The 26,394-nt window shown below is 41.2% G+C and overlaps 1 protein-coding gene across 1 annotated transcript in view; it reads right to left on the bottom strand.

Annotated features, from left to right (window-relative positions):
- The window catches only part of AKAP10 (A-kinase anchoring protein 10), a 109,227-nt gene extending 88,245 nt beyond the window's left edge, over positions 1 to 20,982 (bottom strand). The window contains exons 1-2 of the mRNA XM_033922735.1: positions 20,746 to 20,982; positions 3,404 to 3,451 (exon numbers count right to left, since the gene is read on the bottom strand). Of these exons, the coding sequence (XP_033778626.1) occupies positions 3,404 to 3,451; positions 20,746 to 20,767 (70 nt within the window). The 5' untranslated portion in view covers positions 20,768 to 20,982. The remainder of the gene's footprint in view (positions 1 to 3,403; positions 3,452 to 20,745) is intronic.
- Positions 20,983 to 26,394: the final 5,412 nt, after the last annotated feature.

The following is a 26,394-nucleotide window of genomic DNA, read 5'->3' as shown; positions in this document are numbered from 1 at the left end:
AAGGAAGGAATAAGCTAAATATTGCAGTAGTGAGGCTTGCATGGATGCTGCGGGGACAGTGGTCACGGGAACAGGACAGTGGTCATGGGGACGGGGTGGGGACAATAGTCGCCGGGGTGGGGACTATGGTCGCCGGGGCAGGGATAGGGAAGGTGGTCGCGGGGATAGGGACAATTTTTTCCCCCCGTGTCATTCTCTAATTGAAATTAAAGCATTTACAGGATTTGAAGAGCATTTCATCTAGCTGTTTGAGGGTCACAATGCAGCACTTCAGGGGCTGAGTGTTGGACACCAGTGCCCTAACAGCTTAAAGTAAAACAAAACATAAGAACGTAAGAATTGCCATACTGGGATAGACCATTAAGCCCAGTATCCTGTTTCCAACAGTGGTAACCCAGGTCACAAGTACCTGGCAAGATCCCAAGTAATAAAACAGATTTTATGTTGCTTATCCTAGGAATAAGCAGTGGCAATGGCATATGGACTTCTCTTTTAAGAAATCATCCAAACCTTTTTAAACCAAAGTGCCAACTAAGTCTTATAAATTAAGAGTAAGGTGGAGACATAGCCTGTGGGCAAGAAACATCCTGCAGGGTCCCCCCCTAAGGATATCAGCTGTGGCAATATTAATGAGCATAGGCTGAGGGTTAACATGTAAATAGCGATCAAATTTGGGTGCAAAAAAAAAAAAATATATGCAAGCACTATTCTATAAACAGTGATCCAAGCTGAGCGCTGTTTATACAATAGTGCGTTAACACTGAGATCTAAGCCTAGATTTGGGGTGTGAGGATTTACACCAACTGAATCCTGGTGTAAATTCTCATGTCTACATTATTTATTTGGATTTATTAACCACCTTTATGAGGAGATTCCTCTGAATTCTATATCACTCACATCTGTAGTGAATGCCCCTGACCTACCTATGGCCCTTTATTTTGCTAGTGTGTTAACAAATTTATGTATAATGGCACCTAGCAAGATGCGTGAGTAAATCTGTAATTGCCCATTAATCCCAATAACTGATTGTTACTACCCAATTATTGGTGCTAATTAGCTTGTTATTCAAACTGCACCTACAAATTTGAGTGCACAATTTTGAGTGCTATTTATAGAATTTGAGGGTATAGGTATAGCAGTGATAATTGGCCACTGCATGTATTACTAAGCTGTTTACTAGGATGTTAGTAAAACTGCTCAGCCAAATATTGCCAATATATGTATAGCTGACTGTCACTTCCCGCACTCTGCCCTGATACAGTACAGATAGTGCTGAAGTAGTTATAGCAATTTTTTGTCAGAGCAATCCATGTAATGCAGGTAAAAATAAGCAGCCTGCAGACTAAGGCCTCCTTTTACGAAACTATGATAGCAGTTTCTAGCGTTGGGAGTAGCGCAGGCCATTCAGCACAGCTCCCTGCACTAGAAACTGCTATCGCACTTTCGTAATAGAGGGGGTAACTTTAATGCTGTGTGTGTCTCTACCTAGAACTTTGATAAGTGCAAAATAGAAATGTGGAAAATAAATAAATAAATACATTTTTGGCCCCCAGTGAAGTTATATGTCTTTTTGAATATAAGGCCCATTAAATGAAAGATCATGGGCCAGATTCTCTAATTGGTGCCAAAAAAGATAGGCTCCTATAGTTAAGCACCTTTATTACATGTCAATCATACTTTGGCGCCTATTACAGAATTGTGCTTAGCAGTACCTAACTTAAAACTTAGGTGCCTGTAATGTAGGCCAGGATTTTAAAGGCCTACATTATAGGTGCTTATTTCCTTTAGAGAACCATGTTTAGTAGCATCTAAGTCTTTCTCCACCCCTAAACACACCTACATCAAGCAACATCAAGAGAGAAGTTAGGCTTAAGAGCGATAAATCCCCGAGACCGGATGGCATCCATCCGGGGGTCATCAAGGAACTGAAAGGGACCATAGCTGAACTGCTTCAACTAATAGCCAATCTGTCAATCAAATCAGGAAAGATTCCGGAAGACTGGAAGGTGGCGAATGTTACGCTGATCTTCAAGAAAGGTTCGAGGGGAGATCCGGGAAACTATGGACCGGTGAGGCTGACCTCGGTACCGGGGAAGATGGTAGAGTTGCTGATAAAGGACCGCATCATTGATCACCTTGACGGACACGGGCTGATGAGGACCAGTCAGCATGGTTTTAGCAAAGGCAGATCGTGTTTGACAAACTTGCTGCACTTCTTTGAGGGAGTAAACAGACAGATAGACAAGGGCAACCCGGTCGACATTGTATATCTGGATTTTCAGAAGGCGTATGACAAGGTTCCGCATGAATGACTACTTTGGAAAATTGCAAGCCATGGAATCGAGGGTGAGATACTCACGAGGATTAAAAACTGGCTGGATCATAGGAAACAGAGAGTGGGGGTAAATGGACAATACTCGGACTGGAAGAGCGTCACCAGAGGGGTGCCGCAGGGCTTGGTGCTTGGACCCGTGCTCTTCAACATCTTTAAAAATTATCTAGACATTGGCACGACGAGTGAGGTGATTAAATTTGTGGATGATACAAAGTTAATTCAGAGTAGTGAAGACACAGGGGGATTGCAAAGATCTGCAACATGACAAAATCAGGCTCGAGGAATGGGCATCAACAGGAGGCACTCTATGGGATTACTCATAAGATTACAATTTTTAATCAATGTACAGCGTTAATTTAGTTTTAGCGGGTCCTCAGAACACGCAACCAGCCAACCCTTTACAGGCATTCAGCGCTATTGCTCTTCAAGGTCCACATTTTCTATTTTATGATGATTTAGATAAGCATCTCTTCTTAGAAACATTTTTAAATCTTCACTTTTCATATTTTCAAAATATATATAAAAGTCAAAGGAACTTACCTCAAACAGGCTGTCAGGCAATACAGTCAGTAAATCTAACATAACAGATCCCCCATTTCATAACAGTTTATCTATATCAGTGGTCTCAAACTCAAACCCTTTGCATTTTGAATTTGTAGGTACTTGGAGGGCCGCAGAAAAAATAGTTAATGTCTTATTCAAGAAATGACAATTTTGCATGAGGTAAAACTTTTATAGTTTATAAATCTTTCCTTAATAATAATATTGTCATTTATAGTAAAAGAGACATATGATCAAGAAACTGTTTTATATTACTTTTGCGATTATGATAAACATACCGAGGGACTCAAAATAGTACCTGGTGGCCGCATGTGGCCCCCGGGCCACGAGTTTGAGACCACTATATATTTATTGCATATATTTACTGCCAAAACATCAATACCTTGAGTAAGGTTAAATGTTTTTCAAAATAAGTTTCTGTAAAAAAAGACCACACCCTAGGATGAGGGTAAACCTATCTTCCTGCCAACACCTACTGTAAAAGTAGCAGATTAAGAAACAGCTTACCTTTAATTACCTTCACATCTGTTAGTTTCTCCTGTTCTTTGCCCTTCACTGTAAAACACAAAAGGGAAGTCAGATGGAGTTAGCTCATGGCAAACACTCCCAGTCTCACGCTATGCTTTTCTATCATTTTACCACAAAAGCTAAAGTGATCTACTTAAGGTGCAAGTAGAGTTCACCCTGCTGTGAGAGCTTAGAGTGATGGATCACTCGCAAACCCATTCCAAGGAGCTGTATCACATGGAGTTGTGTTTATAACTGTGTTCTTAGCTCATCACTGGGATTTACTGTTATAATAAGCAATCTACGCAAGTCCTGTTCCAACAAATATGATGAAATACTCAAAGGAGGACTCATCAACATCAAATCTGTTTCAGCATATGTAATTCTAGAGACATTTTAAAGCTCCAATTTGCACAAAATTTTTATGCGGGTAAAGGGATGTCTGGGTTTGGTTGTTCATAATTCCCTTAAGTATATTTCTCCCCCAAGGCTCTCTGTTCAACATTTGCAGCATGTATCTTGGAAGTATGGATTTCGCACAAAACAGTCACAAAAAGCAACAGCACAAGTTGGAACTTTACACACGTAAGTACTATTTTGCAACGTACATGGGCAAGTGGCAGATTTCAAAAAAATACTGCCATGCGAAAGCATTACTGTCTAACTTGAACGGAAATGCTGCATAAATAGTCTTTCATGCTGACCAACAGCTGGATTCACTAACCTGTCCGACGGGTCCCGATCCCGGCAGGTCTGACTGAATCGGTAAACTTAAACATGCAGATGAGGGCGATCGGAGGAATGCCCCCATCTGCCTGCAAGGCTCGCACATGCGCAGACCATAGGAGCAGCAATTTTTTAAAAACTTTTTTTACTTTTGACTTTGGGGAAACGTTGCCACCTCCACTTACCCCAACCCACATGGCTCCTAAAAGCTGGTCCCGCTTTTGCCAACTGCCGCCCTCACAAAAAGATAAATGGAGCCCATGGTTTTAACCCGCGGGTTAAAACCACGGGCTCGCTGGGCGGGGAAGGGCAGGAGAGCTTCGGGGATGGGCAGAACGGCAATGCGGCAGGGGAAGATCGAGGCAGAGCAGGGCGACAGCAGAGCAGCAGAGATAGCAGGGTAGCATTCGGGGCGAGCAGGCAGGAGAGATGACAGGGAGCAGGGCTTCCAGTCAGAAAGACGCTTTCGACTGGTTCCCAGCAGTCGCTTTTTCAGGTGATTGGCCAGCCCAGTTGGATTGGAAATTTGGTGTAGTGAATCGGGTCGCTGTCCAATGGAGAGGTAAGTGAATCAGGTCGCAAACCGATCGATACACGATTGGTTTGCTTAGTGAATATAGCCCCAAGTTATTTTTGCTGAAGAGACATTAAGATCCCTCCACGACATATGTGTTTGTCTAATGGTCGATGTTACAAGACTGCCATCTGCTGGACATTAACTGTGCCCCTGAGGCAGGCCATTATGCCGAAACACGGACTGTGTTGGGTCTACAATACATACCTGTGGTCTACAACACATGTTAACACCGCGTCCACCAAAAATTGGCTTCAGCACTTTTTAGGATGTTTTGTTCCAATCAGAGATATAGACGGTTTACAGTTTTTAAATTCTGCTTTCAATACTGATTTTTTTATTTTCTCAATAAACTTGATGTTTTAATATACAAGAGCATATTGTCCCAGGTTGATATGTACAGTCCCTTCCCCACTTTCCTTTTTTTTTCTGTTTGTTCAACGTGGGGTTGTGTTTCCTTGTTTTTGCTTGGTGTCTTACAAAAATATACAGAACATAAGAGCCAATTAAGGAGCCAAGTGAAAATAGCTGCATTTTGAGACAGGCACTCTCAATAGTTATTGTGTGATCAAGGAGGATATGCTTTATCTAATTAGCAAATCCTATACAGAAGAGATAAAGGAAGACTAAAGAGCCAACATATTCCTGGCTAGGAACAGAAAGCTTTATTTTTGAGACAAATTCTCAGGAAGAAGTGTAAAAAGTGAATCATGAAAAGTTTAAATGTTACTTAATTAGCACTGGACTGCACTTTGTGTAACAAGATTTATACACCCCCACAATGTCTGATTACTAATTAAAAACAAAAGACGGAAGAATATCACCTACAATCAAAAGCTACCAGCAGTGGAATGACGACACACCTCTCTTTACTAGCACAGGATCATGCTGTACTATAGACCTATTGTACACTGGCTGCCCAGCCAACAATCTGCCAAAATAAATAAAATAAACTGCCATTATAAAACATACAAGCTAGTTGCATATTTAGAGCTAGGATAGCCAAAAGGCGTTCTAAACGTGATCCAGGAAACTAGAGACCAGTAAAGTTGACATAGGTATAGGGCAAAATGGAGGGTCTTATGGACAAGTAGGCTAAACCCTCAATTTTAACAACTTGCAGCTTTTTGAATCTAGGGCATCAAGACACCAATATTTACCTATGGACAAGAGAACTAAGCTAAACAGCAAATGAATTTCAGATTTTTGCACTTGATTGAATATGCTATTCCCATTGTCCTCAGACCAACCACCTCTGGTGTGAAAAACAGGTTAGCTTTCTTGTGCAAAAGACCATACAAATGGTGGAAGCTATTAAGAACAGAATTACTAGTTATATGAATTGATATGGCCTAATAGGACGAGTTAGCATAGGAATAGGAAAATGAGGTCATGGCTTACTCTATCTAAATTCTTTGAAGGTGTGCTCATAGATGTAATTAGAGCTCAGCAGGTCAAATGTAGTGATTCTGGGCTTTTTGATCTCTCATGAAAGACTCCTTAGGATATTAAAGAGTCACGGGATAGGAGGCATTGTTTTGTGGACTGATAACTGGTCAAACAAAAGGAAGGAAACTAATGATCGGTTTTCTCAGTAGAAAGAAGTGAATAGTGGTATGCCTCAAGGATCTGTATTAGACCAATGTTATCTATTATTATCTGGAAAAGATGATCAAATTTGCAGATATAAAATTATTTAAAACAGTTATAACAGAAGAATCTCTGAAGGAATTAGAGGAAGACCTTGCCAGATTTGGATAACTGAGTATCTTGATAGCAAATGAAATTTAGGGGTCCTTTTATAAAGGCGTGGTAGCGGTTTAACGCACGTTAAACCACCTGCAGCGCTAGTACCTAACGCCTCCATTGACGAGGCGTTAGGATTTTAGGCTGCCGCAGGGGTTAGCGCACGATGAAATGTCTCACGCGCTAACCCCCATAGCGTGCCTTGATAAAAGGAGCCCTTAATGTGGACAAATGAAGCAGAGGCAGTAGCAAAAAAACCAATAGAGAAATAAACAAAAAAATCCCCCCCAAGAATATTGCAATTCTTCTGTAAAGATCTATTAGGCTGTGGTCAAAGTTGATAGCATAGCTGAATTTAAAATAACAAGTTTGGTAAGCATCTGAAGGATAGAAACTGTCCCAGATATTCCTGTAATTGTGGCTAGCTTAGTTTATTCCACTAAGTCAGCCTGTTAAACCAGACTTTCAAAAACAAAATCACTAAAGAATAGCAATGTGGTTATAAAAAAAAGGAAAAACTTATGCAAGGAAAATAATACTTCTTTACAAACTCTTTAATTTTCCTCAGTAGGACTGAGCACTGGGTCCAAGCTGTACTAGGGAGAAATACAGAGGAGAGTTTCTTGAAACAAAAAGGATTTTGGTAAGATATTTCACAAAATCCAGTACAGCTACAAAACTAGGACCTCTGCTCAGTACTACGTGAGCAGTCTTCTTATTACTCAGGAAAGTTCTCTCATTGGAACAAAATACTTGGCTTTCTAGATGGCTCTTCAGCCTTCCAATTAAACTAAACATGATCAAGAATCCAGCAAAAATATCCAGTGTACCAGAAGAGTCACCTTGTCTCTCTTTACAATTGCTGCAGGGGTTAAATACACTGAGAGCAATCCCCGTTCTGCCTCTTGAGTCTCCTTGAAAACTATCAGCAGTTAGCACAACTGAACGGAGCTCTGCTAATCATAGCCACAGCACAGAAACCTTCAGGGAAAGAACCCCCCCCAAAAAAAACCCCCCAAAACCCCCCCCCATAAAAAAACAACAAACCCAACGTTTGTTTAAACAGTCACTTCCCCTCTGCACTGCAAGTTTTACCAACACTCCACATAGAGGGTAACAGTTTCAGAACACTCCATAAAGCATAATCCAAGATAAGTAAATAATAGCACAAAAATAGTCCTTTTCAAATATGCATACAGTGCTTTTGGGAACCCCCCCCCCCCAAGTAGCCAAACTCACTTGGTTCAAATTAACTCCATTGGCTCTGGTTCCATTTCAATCTCTGGACAAGCTTCCTGTGGGTCCACAGGACTTCAAACACTGCTGGTTTAGAATCTTCAGAAGTGGGAAGCACCTCTCCAACTTCTTCCATTTCCCAGTTCAGAGCCCCATGGTCTAGCTCAGTATTCTTCAACCTCTGGTCCATGGACTGGTGCTGGTCCGCAGAAATTTTCTGCCAGTCCACAGGGTCGGCACGTCCATCGGGCAGAAGACAGTGTTCTTCAGCTGCCGGTCCAAGGTACGATCAACACAGCGTCTTCGGGCCAGCTCCCTGAGTGCTGCAGTGCAGAAAGCTGTGGGAAAAGGCTCCTATGCGCATCCTGCGCCTGAACCGGAAGCCTCTCTGATGTCGCAACGTCAGAGGGAAGGCTTCCAAATGAGGCCTGGGATGCCTGCGAGGAGCCGCTGCCCACAGCTTTTTGTACTGCAGCACTCAGGGAGCTGGCCCGAAGATAACAGCCGGGGGTAGGTCAGAAGGCAAGGCACAGCATGGAGGGAGAGATAACAACGGTAGAGGGAATGCTTTTATTTTTTTATTTAGTGATTGATTTACCTCTGCTGTCTGTTCAGGATGAAATGCATTTGTTTATTTTCCTCTGGGGTTGTACTGCTTGCAGAGTCTTGCATCTTAGGGTTTGTTTGTAAATATTTGTACTTTTAGTTTTTGGTCCTGCATTTGCATGGGGTTATCTGTTTTCTGGTAGGAATGAATGTTGAAAAGCATGCAGTGTGCTTTGTGTATTTTAATTTTGTAGTTGACCATTATGTGTTGTTAAAACGATTATATTGTGTGCGTGTGTGTATATGTATGTGTATATATATATATATATATATATGAAAAATGAATGAAAAAAATGTGTTACAATTAGTACTATTATGGGGGCGGGGTCACGATGGATGGAGATGGACACGACTTAGCCCAGTGTTCTTTAACTGCCAGTCCACAAAATAATTATTTTATTTCCACCAGTCCATAGGTATCAAAAGGTTGAAGAACACTGGTCTAGCTGGTCAAGAGAAAGCCCCTGCTCTCTCTCTCTCCCTCTGACAGCATCTCTTTAAGGAACGCTAAACCATTACCCTTCAGCCTGTAGAGGGGGGTGGGTTAAGGTTCTCTAACTGGCTGTGTCAAACCCTGCTTCCCTGCTCTGCCCTGTCTCAGTTTTAAAGGGCCAGGCATTAGTTTAGATCTTATTCCTTTTTCAGGACTACAGGTAGGTTTGACAAAAGGTTTCACTGGCTGCTTGTGTTCTACCTCACAGTTCTTCAACCGCCGGTCCGCAGAAAATTTCTGTCGGACCGTGCAGGGCCGGCGAGATCAAGTCGGCAGTTAAATTTCCTACCGACTGCGGTTCCTGCTCATTAATGTTCCTCCCAGCCTCAGGCAATTAAGACAGGCTGCCGACGTCGGGGCCTTCCCTCTCTGAGTCTCGCCTGTTCGGAAACAGGAAGTTGAAACAAAATAGGCGGGACTCAGAGAGTGAAGGTCCCAACGTCGGCAGCCTGTCTTGATCGCCCCCCTGCCGAGTTGCTGAAGAGGGCCGCGGGGAAGTTACAAGTAGAATGGAGAGAGCTGCAGATACAGGTGCAGGTGGAGGGAGATGGTCAGCGTGTGCGAGCAAGATCTTGGGGAGCCTTCACAGTGACTTCCTCCCCTCCCACCAGCTCTCCTACTTGCCAGGGCAGTAATTTACCGGCAACTTCCTGAAGGCAAGTACTGAGAGCTGCTGGAAGGGGAGACAGCCACTGTAGGAGGCAGGGAAGCTGCTGGATAAAGGGAGAGCTGTTACTGGACTTGGAGAGAGTTAGAAGGAGAGATGCTGCTGGGAGGGGAGGAGGGAAAGGGATGAGAAGAGAAGAGAGTTAATGTTGGATAGAAGGAGGAGGGAAGGGACAAGAAGGAGAGATGCTGCTGGGAGGGGAGGAGGGAAAGGGATTGGAAGAGAGTTAATGTTGGATAGAGGGAGGAGGGAAGGGAGAAGGAAAAAAAGGAAGGAGGGAAGGGAGAAAGAAAAAAGGAAGGAAACAGCTGGCAGGGAGGTTACAGGAGGGGAAGGGGGTCAGGGTGGAATGGAGAGATCAGATGAGGGAAAGGGGAGAGAGAGGAATGAGAAAGTAGAGAGACATTGATGCTGGAAAGGGGGTCAGCAGAGAAATGAGAGAGGGATAAAGATGCTAGATCTGGTGTAGGAGAGATAAAAATGAAGAAATAGTTTTCAACCAACTTTCTGACTTTGTGGAAAAGACCAATGTTTTGCATCCCAACCAAACTGGTTTTAGGCAACATCATAATACCGAACTTTCATTGATAGGTCTGACCACCTCAATTCAATATTTTCTGGATCACCATCAAACGACTTTGTTAATTTCACTTGATCTTTCTGCGGCTTTTGACACGATTGACCATCAGCTTCTTCTTAACAGACTTCATTCTATCGGTATCACTGATCAAATTTTTTCTTGGTTCGTGTCTTATCTAACCAACCGCACTTCTACTGTTTTCTTCAATGATTCAACATCTACCTCTTTATCAACTACCTATGGGATTCCCCAAGGATCTATACTTTCTCCGTTACTATTTAATATTTTCCTAGCTCCTCTGATCACTCTATGTCAGTCCGTGGGTTTTCAGGTGTTCGCTTACGCAGAGGACATTCAGCTTCTGCATCCAATGGATTTAAACAAAACATCTGATATTCAAGTAATTAGTGAAAAACTCGACCAAGTTCACCATTGGTTAAATAGAAATAAACTTTCTCTTAATATTATAAAAACCAACGTTATGCTCTTTCCTTGGAAAGACAATCCTACTCTTATTGCTCCTATTACAATAAAAAACTTACCATTACAAATAGTTAATAATATAAAAATCTTAGGGGTAACTTTTGATTCAAAACTTAATTTCCATGATCATATTAGCACTATAATTAAATCTACATTTTACAGATTACGTAGGATACGATCTATTGCAAAATTCCTATGTCCTAAATCAATAAACATTCTTATTCATTCTTTAGTGATTTCTAAATTGGACTATTGTAATGCCCTATTCAAGGGGATATCGCTAAACGAAATTAAGCGACTTCAAATTATTCAGAACATATCCATCAAACTCATCACTAAGTCTAAAAAATATGACCATGTTACACCCCTTTTGATAGATGCACATTGGCTTCCAGTTAATCATCGGATAACGTACAAACTCTGTCTGCTTGTTTTTAAATCACTTCTTCATAAAACCCCAGCATTCATATTTAAACATTTAATTCCTTATCATTCAAATAGAACCCTGAGGTCTAATGAGCAAAACCTATTAACCATTCCATCACTTAAAATTATTAACACTAGACGTCAATTTATTTTTTCCGTAACTGCTCCTCAAACTTGGAACGATCTTCCCATTTACCTGCGGAATGAGCAGGATTTAGGCAAATTCAAAAGCAATTTGAAAACATTTCTTTTTAAAGATGCTTTTAATATTTAATTAAATAGTTTTTAATTTAGTGACGTTCTTTACTGTGTTAAGCTAGGTGTTAACTGATTCCCCTAATGTACTTTCCCTTTGTTTTACTTTTCTTTATCAATTGTATTTCTAACCCTTAACTTACCCTATGTCATGAATATACAATAGTATGTATTAGTTTTTACCCAATGTTATTATTTAAGTTTGTTTTGTACTGTATTGTCCTTATTTGACTTTATTTAATATGTTCATCGCTTAGAATTTGATTAAGCGATTAATCAAGAAAAATAATAAACTTGAAACTTGAAGGCAGTGAAGCTGGAATGAATAATGTAAAAAGGAGAGAGGAGGAACAGGCTGGATGGACAGGGAAGAGGGGCATAGAAAGAAGTCAGATACATATGGAAGGGGGAGAGGGCAGACATTGGATGGAATGGGCAGATGCTGGAAGGAAAAGAGTGAAAAGAAGATGAAAGCAGAAACCAGAGACAACAAAAGGTAGAAAAAAATAATTTTATTTCTATTTTGTCATTAGAATATATCAGATTTGAAATATATATCCTGCTAGAGACATAACTGGGGACTGCAGTATTCTGTTAGCATGATATTTCTATGTAGCATTCTATAATAACTTGGCTTGTTCAGTTTTCTTGATAGTAGAGGGAATATATGTGAAGGGGAGGGGAGACAGGGGTTTTGCTGATCCGTGCTCTGTATATTTGTATTTATAAAATCACAATTGTTCAGAATATTGTTTCTTTTTATACTTTAATAAAATACGTTCAATATAAAATCATAATTGCAGTTTGTGCAGATGGGATCAGATGGTTTGTGGGGACCGAGCTCGCGGAGATGGGGCGTAAATGGGGTTTTTAAATTTTAGTCCTAGTAGTTTGACGGTCCACAAAATAATTATTTTATTTCTGCCGGTCCACGGGTGTAAAAAGTTTGAAGAACACTGTTCTACCTGACAACCTCTCACTGCTTTCTCCCTATGATTGCAAGGGAGGTCAGCATCCAACTATTCTGCAGAGCTCACCTGGTCAGCTCTTCTGCACAGGATCTTTTTATTCTCAATGCCAGATCTCGGGACAAAGCCTGTGTGGGCGCTGGGTTTGTCATAATGCCTAACATGGTTTAAGGCAATTTATACTTCAAGAGAAGTACAATGTGATTAGGAGTATATAGCAATTATAAAGCAGGCAACATATTAAGTGGAGATCATCTAAATATGATGCAGTCTGCTATTACAAGGAATAGAGAAGACAGTGGATGGACGGAGCAGTGGATTAATATACAATCTGTTAGTGCTAGAGAATGACACGGAGACAAATTGTCCCCCATCCCACGAGTTCTTTTCCTGTCCCTGCCCCATTCCTGCAAGCTCTATCCTCATCTGCACAAGCCTCAAACACTTTAAATCATAAGTTTTTGAGGCTTGAGCGATTAAAGTAGAGCTTACAGGACAGCCAACAAAACTCGTGGAGATGGGCAAATTGAGTTCCTGCGGGGATAAGGAAAAATTTGTCCCCATGTCATTCTCTAGCAGATGGGGAGGGACAGCTTTGTGAGAATAAAGGAGGGCCATGTAATAAGTGGTTAAACAGTGTGAAATTTTCTTTGTTGTTACACCTAATGTTATTTGTCTATGGAGTATATTTCCTCCAAGAGATGAGTTTTTAGTTTCCTCTGAAATCCAAGGTAGTTGGGTTCTGTCTTGACGGTTGTTGGAAGTCCATTCCAGGTCTTTGTGCTAATATAGGTGATTCATGTGTTAAATAAGTGTTTGTATTTGACTCCTTTTGGTGAAGGTAGGATCAGAAGAAAGTTCTTGAGATTTCTGGCTGAGGTTGCCCAGGAATTGATGAAGAGGTCAATAAGATGTTCAGCAGAGTTCATGTATAGGATATGAAACATTATACATAATAGCTTGAAGGTGACACGTGCATTGATGGATAGCCAAATGAAGGCTGCTGAGATACAATGTGATGGATTCAATTTTTTTAAATTTGAATATTAGTCTTATTTCTGTGTTTTGAGTCAGCTGATTTGTGGATGACAGTAGAGATTATGTCTGCATAGAGAGTTGCAATAGTCTGTTGAGACAGTATTAGCATTTGTGTTACTATGATGAAGTGGTGATCATGGAAGAAAGTTCTGATTAATCTTAGTTGTCTCATACTATAGAAGGTTTTTTTCATAGGTTAGAAATTTGAGGTTTGTAGGAAAGAGTGGAATCCAGTAAGACTCCAAGGATTTTGGAAATTTTATCAATATTTAGCATGGCCCCTGAAAGTAGGGTAATGGATGAAGGGATTTGTAAGGAGCAGTGGAACCATAGTACTTAAGTTTTTGTAGTGTAGTCTATGTATGCATCTTGTCTATGCCATTAACTCTTCTCTGGGAGGTATCGTTGGAGTTGCATTCGATCAGGATGAGAAGAATGTCATTTGCGTATGATAACAAGCATTCATTGTTGTTGAAGTAATGTGGCCCAGGGCACTCATTAATAGGTTGTAAAGTATTGGGGAGAGTGGGGAACTCCACAGAATGCTTGCCAGATTTTGAAGAATAACCCTTCTTTCCAGACAAGGTAACTCCTGTTTCGTATGAAGTCTTTGAACCAGTTAAATTCAGTGCCCATGATGCCTATTTTATTGAGTTTGGATAAGAGCAGGAGGTGGTTGACAGAATCAAAGGTGGCAGAGATGTTAAATTGGAGAATAGCTTAATGTTTCATGCTTAAGGCCTGTTTGATTTTGTTGGTTAAGGTTAACAGAAGAAGTTCAGTACTGTGTTGTGAATTAAAGCCAAACTGTGAGAAATGAAGGCAGGAGAATTTTTTGGCATAGGTAGAGAGTTGTTTACATACGTGCACTTCTAGAAGTTTGGCAAGTATTGGGATGCCAGCGGTGGGTCGATAGTTTGCAGGGCCTTATATCTCCCCTGAGCTATCTCTCCAAGCTGGAGCCCTAGCCACTTTAGCCTATCCTTATAGGGAAATCATCACAACCCTTTTAGCATGTACCTTTTCTAATTCCCCCATATCTTTTTAAAGATACAGTGACCAGAATTGCACATAGTATTTGAGGTATGGCTGTACAATAAAGCGTCCCAAAGGCATTATAACACTTTCATCTTTGTTTTCCATTCTGAATGTTCTATATGGTTTTTGTCAAGTGCTGTCCCATGCAGGAATCTAACCCTGTTATTCCTATAGGATCCATTATTCACTTTCTGTAGCTAGAGCCTAACATCTGTTTTCTTACAGATGCATTGTTTCATTATTCACGAATTTGCGGTTCGCAGAGATCTTCGGGAACCTTACTGCCACAAATAGCGAGAATGGACTGTGGTTCCAGATCTTCCTTTTCATTTTCCCCACCAATGCAGATAAGATGGGAAAAAAATATCACACTTCTATCAACTCATTCCTCCAAACAGTTTACTTATGCTGATACCATCTTTGTCATCCATGATACCGACAGATTAACTCTGACAGACTACTACCACCATAAAAAATGTGTAAACAGGCTAGAAGAGCTCTGATGACAATGAATTACATTTGCTCACACTTGCTCTTGCTTCACTTATGGCTAGATGTACTAAAGGCGGTCTCCCTATTTTGTGGCAATGTATAAAATCTCCAGCAATGTACGATGATTTGCTGACATTTAAATGTGACTGTAATTTGCATGTTTTTGCTTATTGCATTGAGGAAAAAACAATAGTTTATTCAGCTTGCATTAGAAGCTGTGTGCTAAGCCATTCTAAGGCACGCTTTCTGCATCAGCTTCTAAGTTTGTACCTGGAGCAACAGAGGGTTAAATGACTTGTCCAAGATCACAAGGAAGCAGCAGTGGGATTTGAACTCTGGTTTCTCCAATTCTCAGTTTGCTACTGATTTGTATTTGTCCTCATGAATAGACTGCAAAGGATATGGTACTTTTTATGGTACTAAATAAAATTTTGTGGAGAGTGATTGGCGATTCCCTTCCTGGAAATGAATAGTTTTAGCTCATACCTTCACTTCCCAGTCATCTGGTCTATGTCTTTTGTTTGAGCCTCATTCCTCCTAGGTTCCTATTACACAAGTACACTAGGAATACTAGCAACAGTGGCTGCATTTGACTGCATTCTCCAGTATTTACAGAACACTAAACCTTATCTTTTAGCTTATGATTACAGTTAACAAAGTGTTTCTTGTTACTACAGAATTTCAAGCACTGATTTCACACCACTCCTTGGATTTTGTTTCTAACGCTTTAACCTTTTAGACTGCAGAACAATGCAGAGATAAAGAAAAAAAAGGCACCTGTTCATATTTCATACAGCAATATAAGGAACAAAAAAAACATTCTGTGCTAGCTCTGAAACTTCATAAACTAACTAATGATACAATACTTCATAACTTTCTTAATGTTGAAAAACAAATCTCTGAAAAGTATCAATGCTTACAGCCTTAGGGAAAAAGCATTACACCACAGAATGCACTTTCCTGGGTAGAAATGCATTGTCTATGGGCTTTGTTATGTAGTACAAAAGAATATTACTTTCCTGCCCACTTGAAAAGTCCTAGATCCACTGCTCAATGAGCTTTGCTAAAAATTATTGGTGTATACCCATTCTTATTTGCTTGTCACAGGGCACATACTGATTTATTTTAAATAGTGATCTATTTACCATGACAGATCAATCAACGTTAGGCATCAGAATATTAAAAATTGCTTCTAGAATCCAGTAACTATGACTGCTGATGAAGTTAGTTTCACTTGCTGAAACGACAAAGTAATTGGAGCTATATTACATTTACACAAAACTGCATTATATATGTGTTGCATATCTGTTTCTGATTACAGAAAAACACACCCTCCAATCTATCTCAGTTTCAGATTTCTCTCTCTCAAAGAATAAAGTACTGCAAAGACACACCAAAATACCTTGCTGAATATTTTACTACATTTTTATGAACTTCTGCAGCAGGCTTCTGACTTCACCATCCCACCCAGACCATATTCCCATAGGCAGGTAGTGCTATCTCTCCCATCTAATTCATATCATCACAGATTAAATTATTTTCCAGTAACATAGATATAAATAATCAACATGAAATTTTAGACTTTTAAGACAACTGGATTTCCCAACAATAAGAGGTTTTCAAAAATCACATTATGTTTACCAAAGGTAGGCCAGATGATTGGGAAGTGAAGGGGTGTGCTAAAACTATTCATTTCCAGGTAGGGAATCACCAATTACATTACATTACATTACATTAGGGACTTCTATTCCGCCTATACCACAAAATTCTATTTAGTACCATAAAGCACCATATCCCTTGCAATCTGTTCATGAATACAAATGCAAATCCATGCACTGGAGTGGATCAGTAGCCTAATGTTTAGAGCTGTAAAATGAGAATCAAAGAAACCAGAGTTCAAATCCCACTGCTGCTTTCTCGGGCAAGTCACTTAACCCTCTGTTGTCCTGGGTACAAACTTAGAAGCTGATGCAGAAAGCTTTAGCACACAGCTTCTAATGTAAGCTGAATAAAACAATTGTTTTCCCCTCAATGCAATAAACAAAAACATATAAATTACAGTCACATTTAAAAGTCCGCAATGTCAGCAAATCATTGTATATCACTCTAGTAGTATGCACCCATTTACTGTACTGAAGAGCAAAATGCCTTCCCGTCAGTGCAAGAGCTGTGACTGTCTCATTCACTAACAGAAAGATATTGAAAAAGGGCTCTGCCTCCCTCCAGGTTACATCTATCACATCAACATAAATTCTTGGTAGGCTAGTGGAATCTCTCCCCCATTCCTCTATTCCCCACTCCCTAATCTCAAAAGAACATCCCCAACACCACCATAAAAATCCATGATGGTCTAAGTAGGCACTCCCACCCTGACTCCAGAAATGATCCTATTAACCCCTCCCTGACACACTCAAAAAAGGTTCCCTGGTAGTCTAGTGGACCCCAGTCTCCCTAGACTTCTCCTGCATATCTTTAACAGGAGACAAGAGTGATGCCCACTTGCTCCTGCCTCCATGCTGCTTTCTTCCAGAACACCAGTGCCTGACCCTTGCATGATGTATCCTGCGACACACTTCAAAGGATCAGTTTGCCAAATAAGGGATCTCTCCCATATTTGGTAGTCTGGGTTGAGTCTAACAAACAAGGGAAACATTCCCTTATTTGGTAGGCTGATCCCATGCAGTTCACCCCAAAATGCACCGTGTTGCATCAGATGCCACCATTTTGGAAGATGGTGATGCAGAGGCAGTAGTGCATGTGCATCATTCCTGCCTCATGTTACAGGTGGGGGGGGGGGAGTTCCAGGGGGGTCCAAGTCCACTAGAATGCCAGGGATTTTTTTTTTGGGGGGGGAGAAGAATCATCTTTGGTATTGGTGTCAGGATCAGGGGAAGGGGTTGGGGAGTCCTCCAAACTACAAGGGAATTCTTTTTGGAGTATCAATAATCACGAGCCATTTTTGAGGTCATGTGGTAGGGAATAGGATGTCCACTAGACCAGTGGTTTCCAACCCTGTCCTGGAGGACCACAAAGCCAGTCACGTTTACGGGATAGCCCTAATGAATATCATGGAGGAGGCAGACATGCAAATCTGTCCCATGCATATTCATTACGGCTATCCTGGAAACCTGACTGGCTGGTGGTCCTCCAGGACAGGGTTGGAAACCACTGCACTAGACCACCAGGGGTGCTATGGAGAGGGGGATTATCATGGCATTGAAAAAATAAAAGGCATTAAAAAATCCTCACAGGCACTGCTGCAGAAGAACAAGCTAACTCTTCTATGCCTCCTTAGACATAACGTTTAAGTTCATAGAAACATAGAAAGATGACGGCAGAAAAGGGCCAAGGCCCATCAAGTCTGCCCACTCTATAGACCCTCCCCTTAAGATTAGCCAATGTTTTGCCCTGACCCACGTAGGGATCCCACATGGGCGTCCCATTTATTCTTAAAATCTGGCACGCTGCTGGCCTTGATTACCTGTACTGGAAGCTTGTTCCATTGATCAATCACTCGCTCCGTGAAGAAATACTTCCTGGTGTCGCCGTGAAATTTCCCGCCCTTGAGTTTGAGCGGGTGCCCCCTTGTGGTTGAGGGGCCTCTGAGAAGGAAAATGTTATCTTCCACTTCTATACGTCCGGTGACGTATTTAAACGTCTCAATCATGTCTCCCCTCTCCCTGCGTTCCTCGAGAGTGTAGAGCTGCAAATTGTTTAGTCTTGCTTTGTACGAGAGACCTTTAAGCCCTGAGACCATTCTGGTGGCCATCCTTTGGACCGACTCGACCCTCTGCACGTCTTTGCGGTAATGTGGCTTCCAGAATTGCATGCAGTATTCCAGATGAGGTCTCACCATGGTCCTGTACAATGGCATTATGACAGCAGGCTTTCTGCTGACGAAACTTCTACGGATGCAACCCAGCATCTGCCTTGCCCTTGAGGAAGCCTTCTCCACCTGGTTGGCAGATTTCATGTCTGCACTAATGATTACTCCTAAATCTCGTTCCGCTGAAGTCCTGGTCAAGGTCTCCCCGTTCAAGGTATAAGTTCTGCACGGGTTTCTGTTACCTAGGTGCATGACCTTACACTTCCCAGCATTGAAGACCAGCTGCCAGGTTGAGGACCAGCATTCCAATGTACGCAGGTCCTGTGCCATACTATCTTGTAAATTGCTCTCGCTTACCATATTACATAGTTTGGCGGCGTCGGCAAATAATGTTACTTTACCTTGAAGCCCTTGAGTCAGATCTCCTATGAATATGTTGAAGAGGAGAGGACCCAAGACCGAGCCCTGCGGCACCCCGCTGGTCACCTCCAATGTCTCAGAGAAAGTACCGTTAACCATCACCCTCTGAAGTCTGCCACTCAGCCAATCATTGACCCATGCCGTTAGAGTCTCTCCTAACCCCATCGATTTCATCTTGTTTAACAGTCTGCGGTGTGGGACGCTGTCAAAAGCTTTACTGAAGTCTAGGACACTATGTCCAGTGAATCTCCTTCGTCCAGTCTTTTTGTTACCCAGTCAAAGAAGCTGATGAGGTTTGATTGGCAGGACCTACCCTTGGTGAATCCATGTTGATTGGGGTCCCGTAGATTCCCTTCGTCCAAGACCGTGTCCAATTGGCGTTTGATCAGTGTTTCCATGAGTTTGCATACTATCGATGTCAGGCTCACCGGTCTGTAATTTGCAGCCTCTGTCCTGCAACCCTGTGTTGTGCTCACCTTAAAATCTTCTGCAGCAGTTCTCTGCATTGGGATGGAATAGCTTCATTACATTTGATTTTCATATGTTGTGTGCTGGTATCTAACTTGAGGTTTTACACAGGGTTAGAACATAAGAATTGCCGCTGCTGGGTCAGACCAGTGGTCCTTCATGCCCAGCAGTCCGCTCACGCGGAGGCACTCTTCTGCACTGTGCACCCAGAAAATTGTGTGTGCATTCATCTGTGCTAGCTTAGATTGTAAGACCTACAAGGGCAAGGAAATGGCTAGTGAAATGGCTTTGAGCTATCCAAATCCCCTTCCTTTTCCACAGCTGGCACATGAATCACTACATAAAATATATTCTTACTTTTATTGTGGCTTGCTCATTTCCCTGTAACCAGCTAAAAATAAATTGGAAGACCATTACACAGCCCTCAACATCACTGATTTAAGTGTCAAATACCACTTGAAATTTCACTAGTGAGCAGTCAGAAGAGACAGGGCCTGAATGTAGCTGTTCAATAGGATCAACTACAACAGAGGAAAACAAAACTGAAGCAAAAAGGAGGAGAAATAAGTCACTGCTCCTAGTACTACCTTCACAGAGAAAAAAAAAATCTGGTTCAGAACACTACTCTTCTCCCCTAGCCCAGCCATAATACCATTCTCCCTGAAGGTCTGACCCAGCCTCTAGTTTGGCTCACCCCTTTCTCACTGGTGCTCTCTCCCATGGCTGAACTCCTGACTCTCTTCCCAGAGCTCTGGCTCTCTCTTCTGGTTGAGCAATTATGCCTGTTTTACAAAGTATTTATATATCTCTACAAGGTGTATGTAGCACAGACATACATACATATACCATAATGTACCTCTTCCACCCCATGCCAGGCTATCACACCTTACTTCCTGGGGCCAGGGTACAATACTTCCCTCTAAAGGTGCATCACCCCCTTCCCAGCACAGCTGTCACACTTTTCTCTTATGGAAAATACAGTGCTGCCAAGTTACTTAGTTCCAGAAAGAACATTTTTTCGCCAGCCCTAGATTTCTAACAGCCCCTATCCTCTTTAATTCTGAATCGGATGCACCAGTTTCAATAGGAAGAATTTGGATCAACAAATAATACAGTGCTTGGAATGAACTTGCATTCCAAACACTGTATTATTTGTTGACCCAGATTCTTCCTCACGGAACTAGGTAACTTGGCAGCTCTGAGTTATCGCACTTCTAGCTCCGGGATTCAGTCGCCCCTTTCTCTCTGTGACCTGCAGTGCCATCCTCAAGCTTCTCCCCCCTCCTCAACCGGTACTCACCCTTCCTACGGAAGAAGGACATGGCGCCGCCTAGGCGGGAGCTCAGCGATCCAGGTCAGTGCCTGCAGCACTCCCTCGGTCTCCTTCCTCCATGGAGCGAAATTCACGAGCCAGCGAAGCGACAGCTACTAGATCTAGCCGTAGGCCTTGGGCCGCGCCACTAACATGAATGAGACTTCCGGCTTCCGGCACCGGGCCCAAAGAGCACCACCCTCTCACAGGAAGCGACTTCCTGCCCACCCGTTGCATCCTGGGAAAGCTAGGCGGACAGAAGGCCATATGACCGGAGAGGATAAAAGCATGTGACCTAATCAGCTACCGCTCATATCACTACAAAGGCAATGTGTTTGTCTCTTGGGTTGTAAAATAATCTTACATGTTTTTTAATACAAAACCGGGACGCATTATTGTGCTTGAGTTATAAAGGCAAAATAATCCAGCACCGAATTGTTTAGAAAGCTGGAAATGTCAATTTTTGTTATGTTTTTACCTGAGGAAAAGAGTATTGTATTCGTTCCCGAAGGCTAATCAATATATATATTTCTTGAGGGGGGGGGGGGGGGGGTGTAACCTGGAGGTTCCAAACATTAAAGTTTCTCAAGTCCTTATTTGTAGGGTGCTTGAAGATTGCTAGAAGTCACGGCTTTGAATAGATGGCTTTTACAAGGATGGCAGAGAGCCACAGGATTGATTGTTGCTGGCTTTTTAGATAAATTAGTTGAGGGACTAGCAACAAAGAGAGAGAGAGATCAAACATATCAGAGATTTTATTATGTCTGAGGATTTGGCGTACAGAAGTAGCCTAATGGCTAGAACAGTGAGATAAGGATCAGGGTTCAAACTCCTTATGACCTTGGGCAGGTCATTTAATATTCTGGGTGCACGTACTTTATTTTACAACAGGTCATTCTACGTATTAGGACTTAGTTGCAAATAATAGGTGCACCTTTCAACGTGTTTAGGGGTGCTAAATTCTACCCCTTTCTGAATGAGTTTTCTTAGTATTATGGGTGCTTGAACAGCCTATAGAGCTGGCACCTATGAACGCATATTAATGACATTAGCATGTGCTAATTTGAGTTATTGTATTACAACTCCCAATGAACAGGGAAATAGCTACAGCCTGAATGTACTGTAATTTGCCTTAACTACCAATAAAAAGGCATGAGCTAAATCTAAAAGTTTCTCAGGAAAACACAAATGTTGTCTCTGGTATGCTGACAAACTTGCTATCTCCAAGAACAGTGATTTTTCTTGACTTCTGATCCTTTAAAAATCGTTATCTATTTGTGAGAGCTTTCGTTATCTGATTGTAGATGACAGAGCAATCCGAATGTGAATTGAATATTAATTGATTTTTTATTGTGTTGCTTATGTTTTGATAAATTTGTAGAGTTTGTTTATCTTTTTATGTATGTATCATTTGTTATCCACTTAGGGTATAACCGGGATAGAAAATTTTAAAATAAATAAATAAAATCTTTTACTTCTCTTTATAAGAATATAAGAATTTGCAGCTGCTGGGTCAGACCAGTAGTCCATCGTGCCCAGCAGTCCGATCCCACGGTGGCTCCCATTCACTCTTTTTACAAAGATGCAGTAGTGATTGCCCTGAGCAAAAGCACTGACACCCACTCAATTCCTATGGGCTTTGTTGCATTTGCTGTGGGAGAATCACTACTTTGTGAAAGGGGACTGTAGTTCTCTGCCTCTCTGCAGTTTCCTTGTTCTGGGCTGACTTAATAAATATGTACAAAACAAATCTTTTCTCCCATTATAAACCAATATTTTTTTAAAAAAAAGTTTTACTGTCTCTCTACAAATCATTTGTGATATTTCACCTGGAATATTGTATCCAGTTCTGAAGAAAATTCTTCCAAAATAATATAAATAGGAAAAGGCAATCCAGAAAGGTGAAGGGTGAAGGGTGAAATTCAAGATCTTATTTCTGACACACAAAACCGTTCACCTCTCAGAACCGCAATATCTTGCGGCCAGACTACATAACCATACTCCACCTCACGCCCTGCACTCGAGCCAGGAGTCTCTACTTCAAAGACATCCAATACAAAAGCACAAGGGCAAGAATGTTCTCTATAATGACTCCAACATGGTGGCATGCCCTACCGAAGGAATAAAAGCTAGAAAAGGACACCAGAAAATTCAAGAAAGGGATAAAGGCTATCCTTTTCTCAGATTACTTCAACTGCAGCTGTGAGCCAACAGAGGGAAGAAGCAACATAGAGGAAAATAGCAGGCTTCCCCCCCTCCCCCATTAGGAGCATGATAGGAGGACAGGACATGACATGTATGTACAGAGTAGATCTTTCCAGAAATGTTTTAAGATGTGATGAATATAGTAAACAACTAAAAGAAATTAGGATGAGTGTAACTAGAATTATCTAGGATGAGAGTAAATAGGACAAATATAATACACATTGCTCGAGCTATTTAGAATGCTTGTAAATATAGATTACTTAGTTGTAACGCTTAACCTATTTAGGAGGGTGTAAATATAGCATACTTAGAATGGTTAACTGTAATCTTGTGTAAGCATAGCATACATATATAATAGTGTAATAATGCAAATACAAACGTGATACCTTAGCCAAACAGCTAGGAGGCCGACAACATTCACAGTGGAATCCCTCTTGACTCTATTTAAAATTCATAAGAACATAAGAAATGCCTTCACCGAATCAGACCCTTGGTCCATCCACATGCGGAGGCCCAACTAGGTGCTTCATATTGAGACCTTGTTTACCTGTATCCCTCAATGTGATTTGCCAGGAGGTATGCATCCAACTTGCCCTTGAATCCTATAATGGAGGTCTCCGTCACAACCTCCTCGGGGAGAGCGTTCCAAGCGTCCACCACTCGCTGTGCGAAACAGAACTTCCTGACATTTGTCTTGGGCCTGTCACCTCTCAATTTCAGTACATGACCTCTCGTCCGAGTCACATTTGACAACGTGAATAACGATGCATCTTGCTGGATTTTATCTAGTCCTTTTAGTATTTTAAAAGTCTCTATCATATCTCCACGCATTCTTCTTTTCTCTAGAGTGAACAAGCTCAGTTTTCTGAGGCGTTCTTTGTAGCTCAAATTTCCCATACCTTTTACTAGCTTTGTAGCTCGCCTCTGTACCCTTTCCAGCAGGTTATATCCTTCTTCATTACAGATGTCTTTAAAAAACCACTCTGAATTGACTCCCCAGTCATTAGTAGCAGTATAGAAGCTTCCAATAAAGATAAAGGTGCAGAGTTTTCACCATAAGACCAATGAAATGAGTCTTAAGAACTTAGATGTGTGTACTCTAGAGCCGTGGTTCTCAGCCCAGTCCTTGGGGCACACCCTGTCCCTTTGGGTTTTCAGGATATCCATAGTGAATATACTTTAATTAGATTTGCATATACTTCCTCCTTGGTATGCAAATATATTTCATGCATATTTATTGTGGATATCCTGAAAATCCAATGGGACTGGGTGTGTCCCGAGGACTGGGTGGAGAAGCCTTGCTCTAAAGGAGAGAGAGAGGGAAATGTAATAGGCATATTTAAAGGTATAAATAATACACATAAAGCAGTTATTTTTTTAGTGGAAAAGACATTCTAGAACAAGATGTCATGGTATAAAAAAGTGGGGTATAGACTCAGGCATAACATAAAGAAATATTTCTTCACAAAAAAGACTGGTAAAAGAGGCCTCCTGGTGGTGGTGGTTGAGGCAAATATCACAACAGGAGTCTAGATAGCAGGGAATAATTATGGAGGCTCCTTGGCTGAAAGGAAATGAAGAAGGATTCTGTGGTACTGTAACAGGAAAGATATTGTACACACTGGATAGGCCTTGTAGTCATCTGCCATTATGCTACTACTACTTATCACTTATATAGTGCTGAAAGGCATATGCAGTACATTTTGACATTTCAGAAGAGCTTACAATCTAACTTGGACAGACAGACATGGCATAGGGTTGGGAATGCAGAACCCAAGGTAAGAGGAGTTAGGAGTTGAAAGCACATTATACTGAATAGGTTTATCTCGGGGTTTTTTTAACTTGACTTCACATTCAGTTCCTCCCTTAGCTCAGTTTTCTTGGCAGATCTTGTCACTTTTTCCCTTCATAATACAGTCAGAAATCCTTTTTTCTTCAACTAAAATTCCTAATCCATAATATGATCCAATTTTCTTGGCTGCCGAAATCCTCTTCACTCCTGGTTCCCTTGCAATCCACTGAGAATGGTGACCGATAATCATTTATAGACCCATCTCTTGTTTGGGGGTTTTTTAAGTCTGTTACTTCTGCTCTTATCAGCTTCTCTCTCCTGTCTGGTTTATCACTTTTACCTGCTCCAATGCTTTGCTGAGATTTGCATTCTCTTGTGATAGAGCAAATTCTCCTAATCTTCACTTTAAAGTGCCTCCTAGAGATGAATATTTTTAGTGAGACAATTGCAGTAATCCCTGTAAAATTCTCCTTTTCTTTTCTATTTTGATAAAATAAATCTTTTTAGTGGCCTGCTTTGAGCATTGTTCCATTTCTTTTTTTTTTTTTTTTTTTTTAATTTCTTTATTGATATTTTGAACTTGACAATGTATACATTAGCTCCTGTAGCAGAGTATGGGGCTCATTTTCAAAGCAAAGACACCCAGGGGTAAATTCTCTATTAGTACGTCTAACATAGGCGTACTTTAGACGTCCGGCAAACGCAAGTGTCAATCAAACGCTACTTAGGCGGGCGGTAAACGTCTCGAGAACCGCGTGGCGCAAGATAGACGCAGGTTTCTGAAACGTCATTAAGACGTCTCCAATGGACCCGTGATAGACGTGGGTACGTTTGTTTTTTTTTTTAGATTATACTTTATTTATACTCTTTATTATCACTCATTCAGCATTGTAAGTATAGGATGATGAAAAAAATAACCAAAACACAGTATACCATTTTGTAAACTATATATTAGTTGATCTAGCAATATCAGTGAGGTAGGGAATGGCAGACAGAGAACACTACTGTGTTGTATCTTTTTCCTCTAGGATATCAGAATTGTACCATTAATACAAGGAAAAAAAATATGTTATGTTTCAAAGGAGAACTAGAAGATGAAACGTACCGAGTGGGTGTTGAACTTACATTATCAGTATGGAAGGTGGGAACCGGTAGATGTATGCTACACAGAAAGCTGTACAGAAATGTCATACTCACCTCCTATTAGAAGTGGAAAGGATAGGACTTTGAACACCATATAAACTTCGTTTAAGTTCCACAAAGACTGGCAGGAAAGGCACCCTAAGTCATCCAATAAGCTTTCTCTCGATTTCCCAGAGACATTATTTCAGAGAGGATAGTTTAGAAGTGATATCTTGCTCGAAAGAACACTCTCCTCGTCTTAAAACATTGCAACAATCAGCTCATTCTTCAGAACAAAGGTAAATCCCATAACTTCCACTGGCCCAACTTAGAAACAGAATCAAAACACAGATTAGACCTGAATGTGGCTTCTATTTCACAGGAAGAGGAAGTAGCAAGCAGCACAATGCTGACCTCATTGTGACATCATCAAGGTGCACCTGGAAGGTAGATATGCCACAAGTAAAAGACAAGCCGGGAGTTGAACTCACAACCTACAGATGATCGATATAGTGCTT

This window comes from Geotrypetes seraphini, chromosome 15 (assembly GCF_902459505.1).
Source record: "Geotrypetes seraphini chromosome 15, aGeoSer1.1, whole genome shotgun sequence".
In the NCBI taxonomy this organism is placed as follows: Eukaryota; Metazoa; Chordata; class Amphibia; order Gymnophiona; family Dermophiidae; genus Geotrypetes; species Geotrypetes seraphini.
The sequence above is the reverse complement of the archived record's forward strand: the minus strand, read 5'-3'. Positions and strand labels throughout refer to the sequence as shown.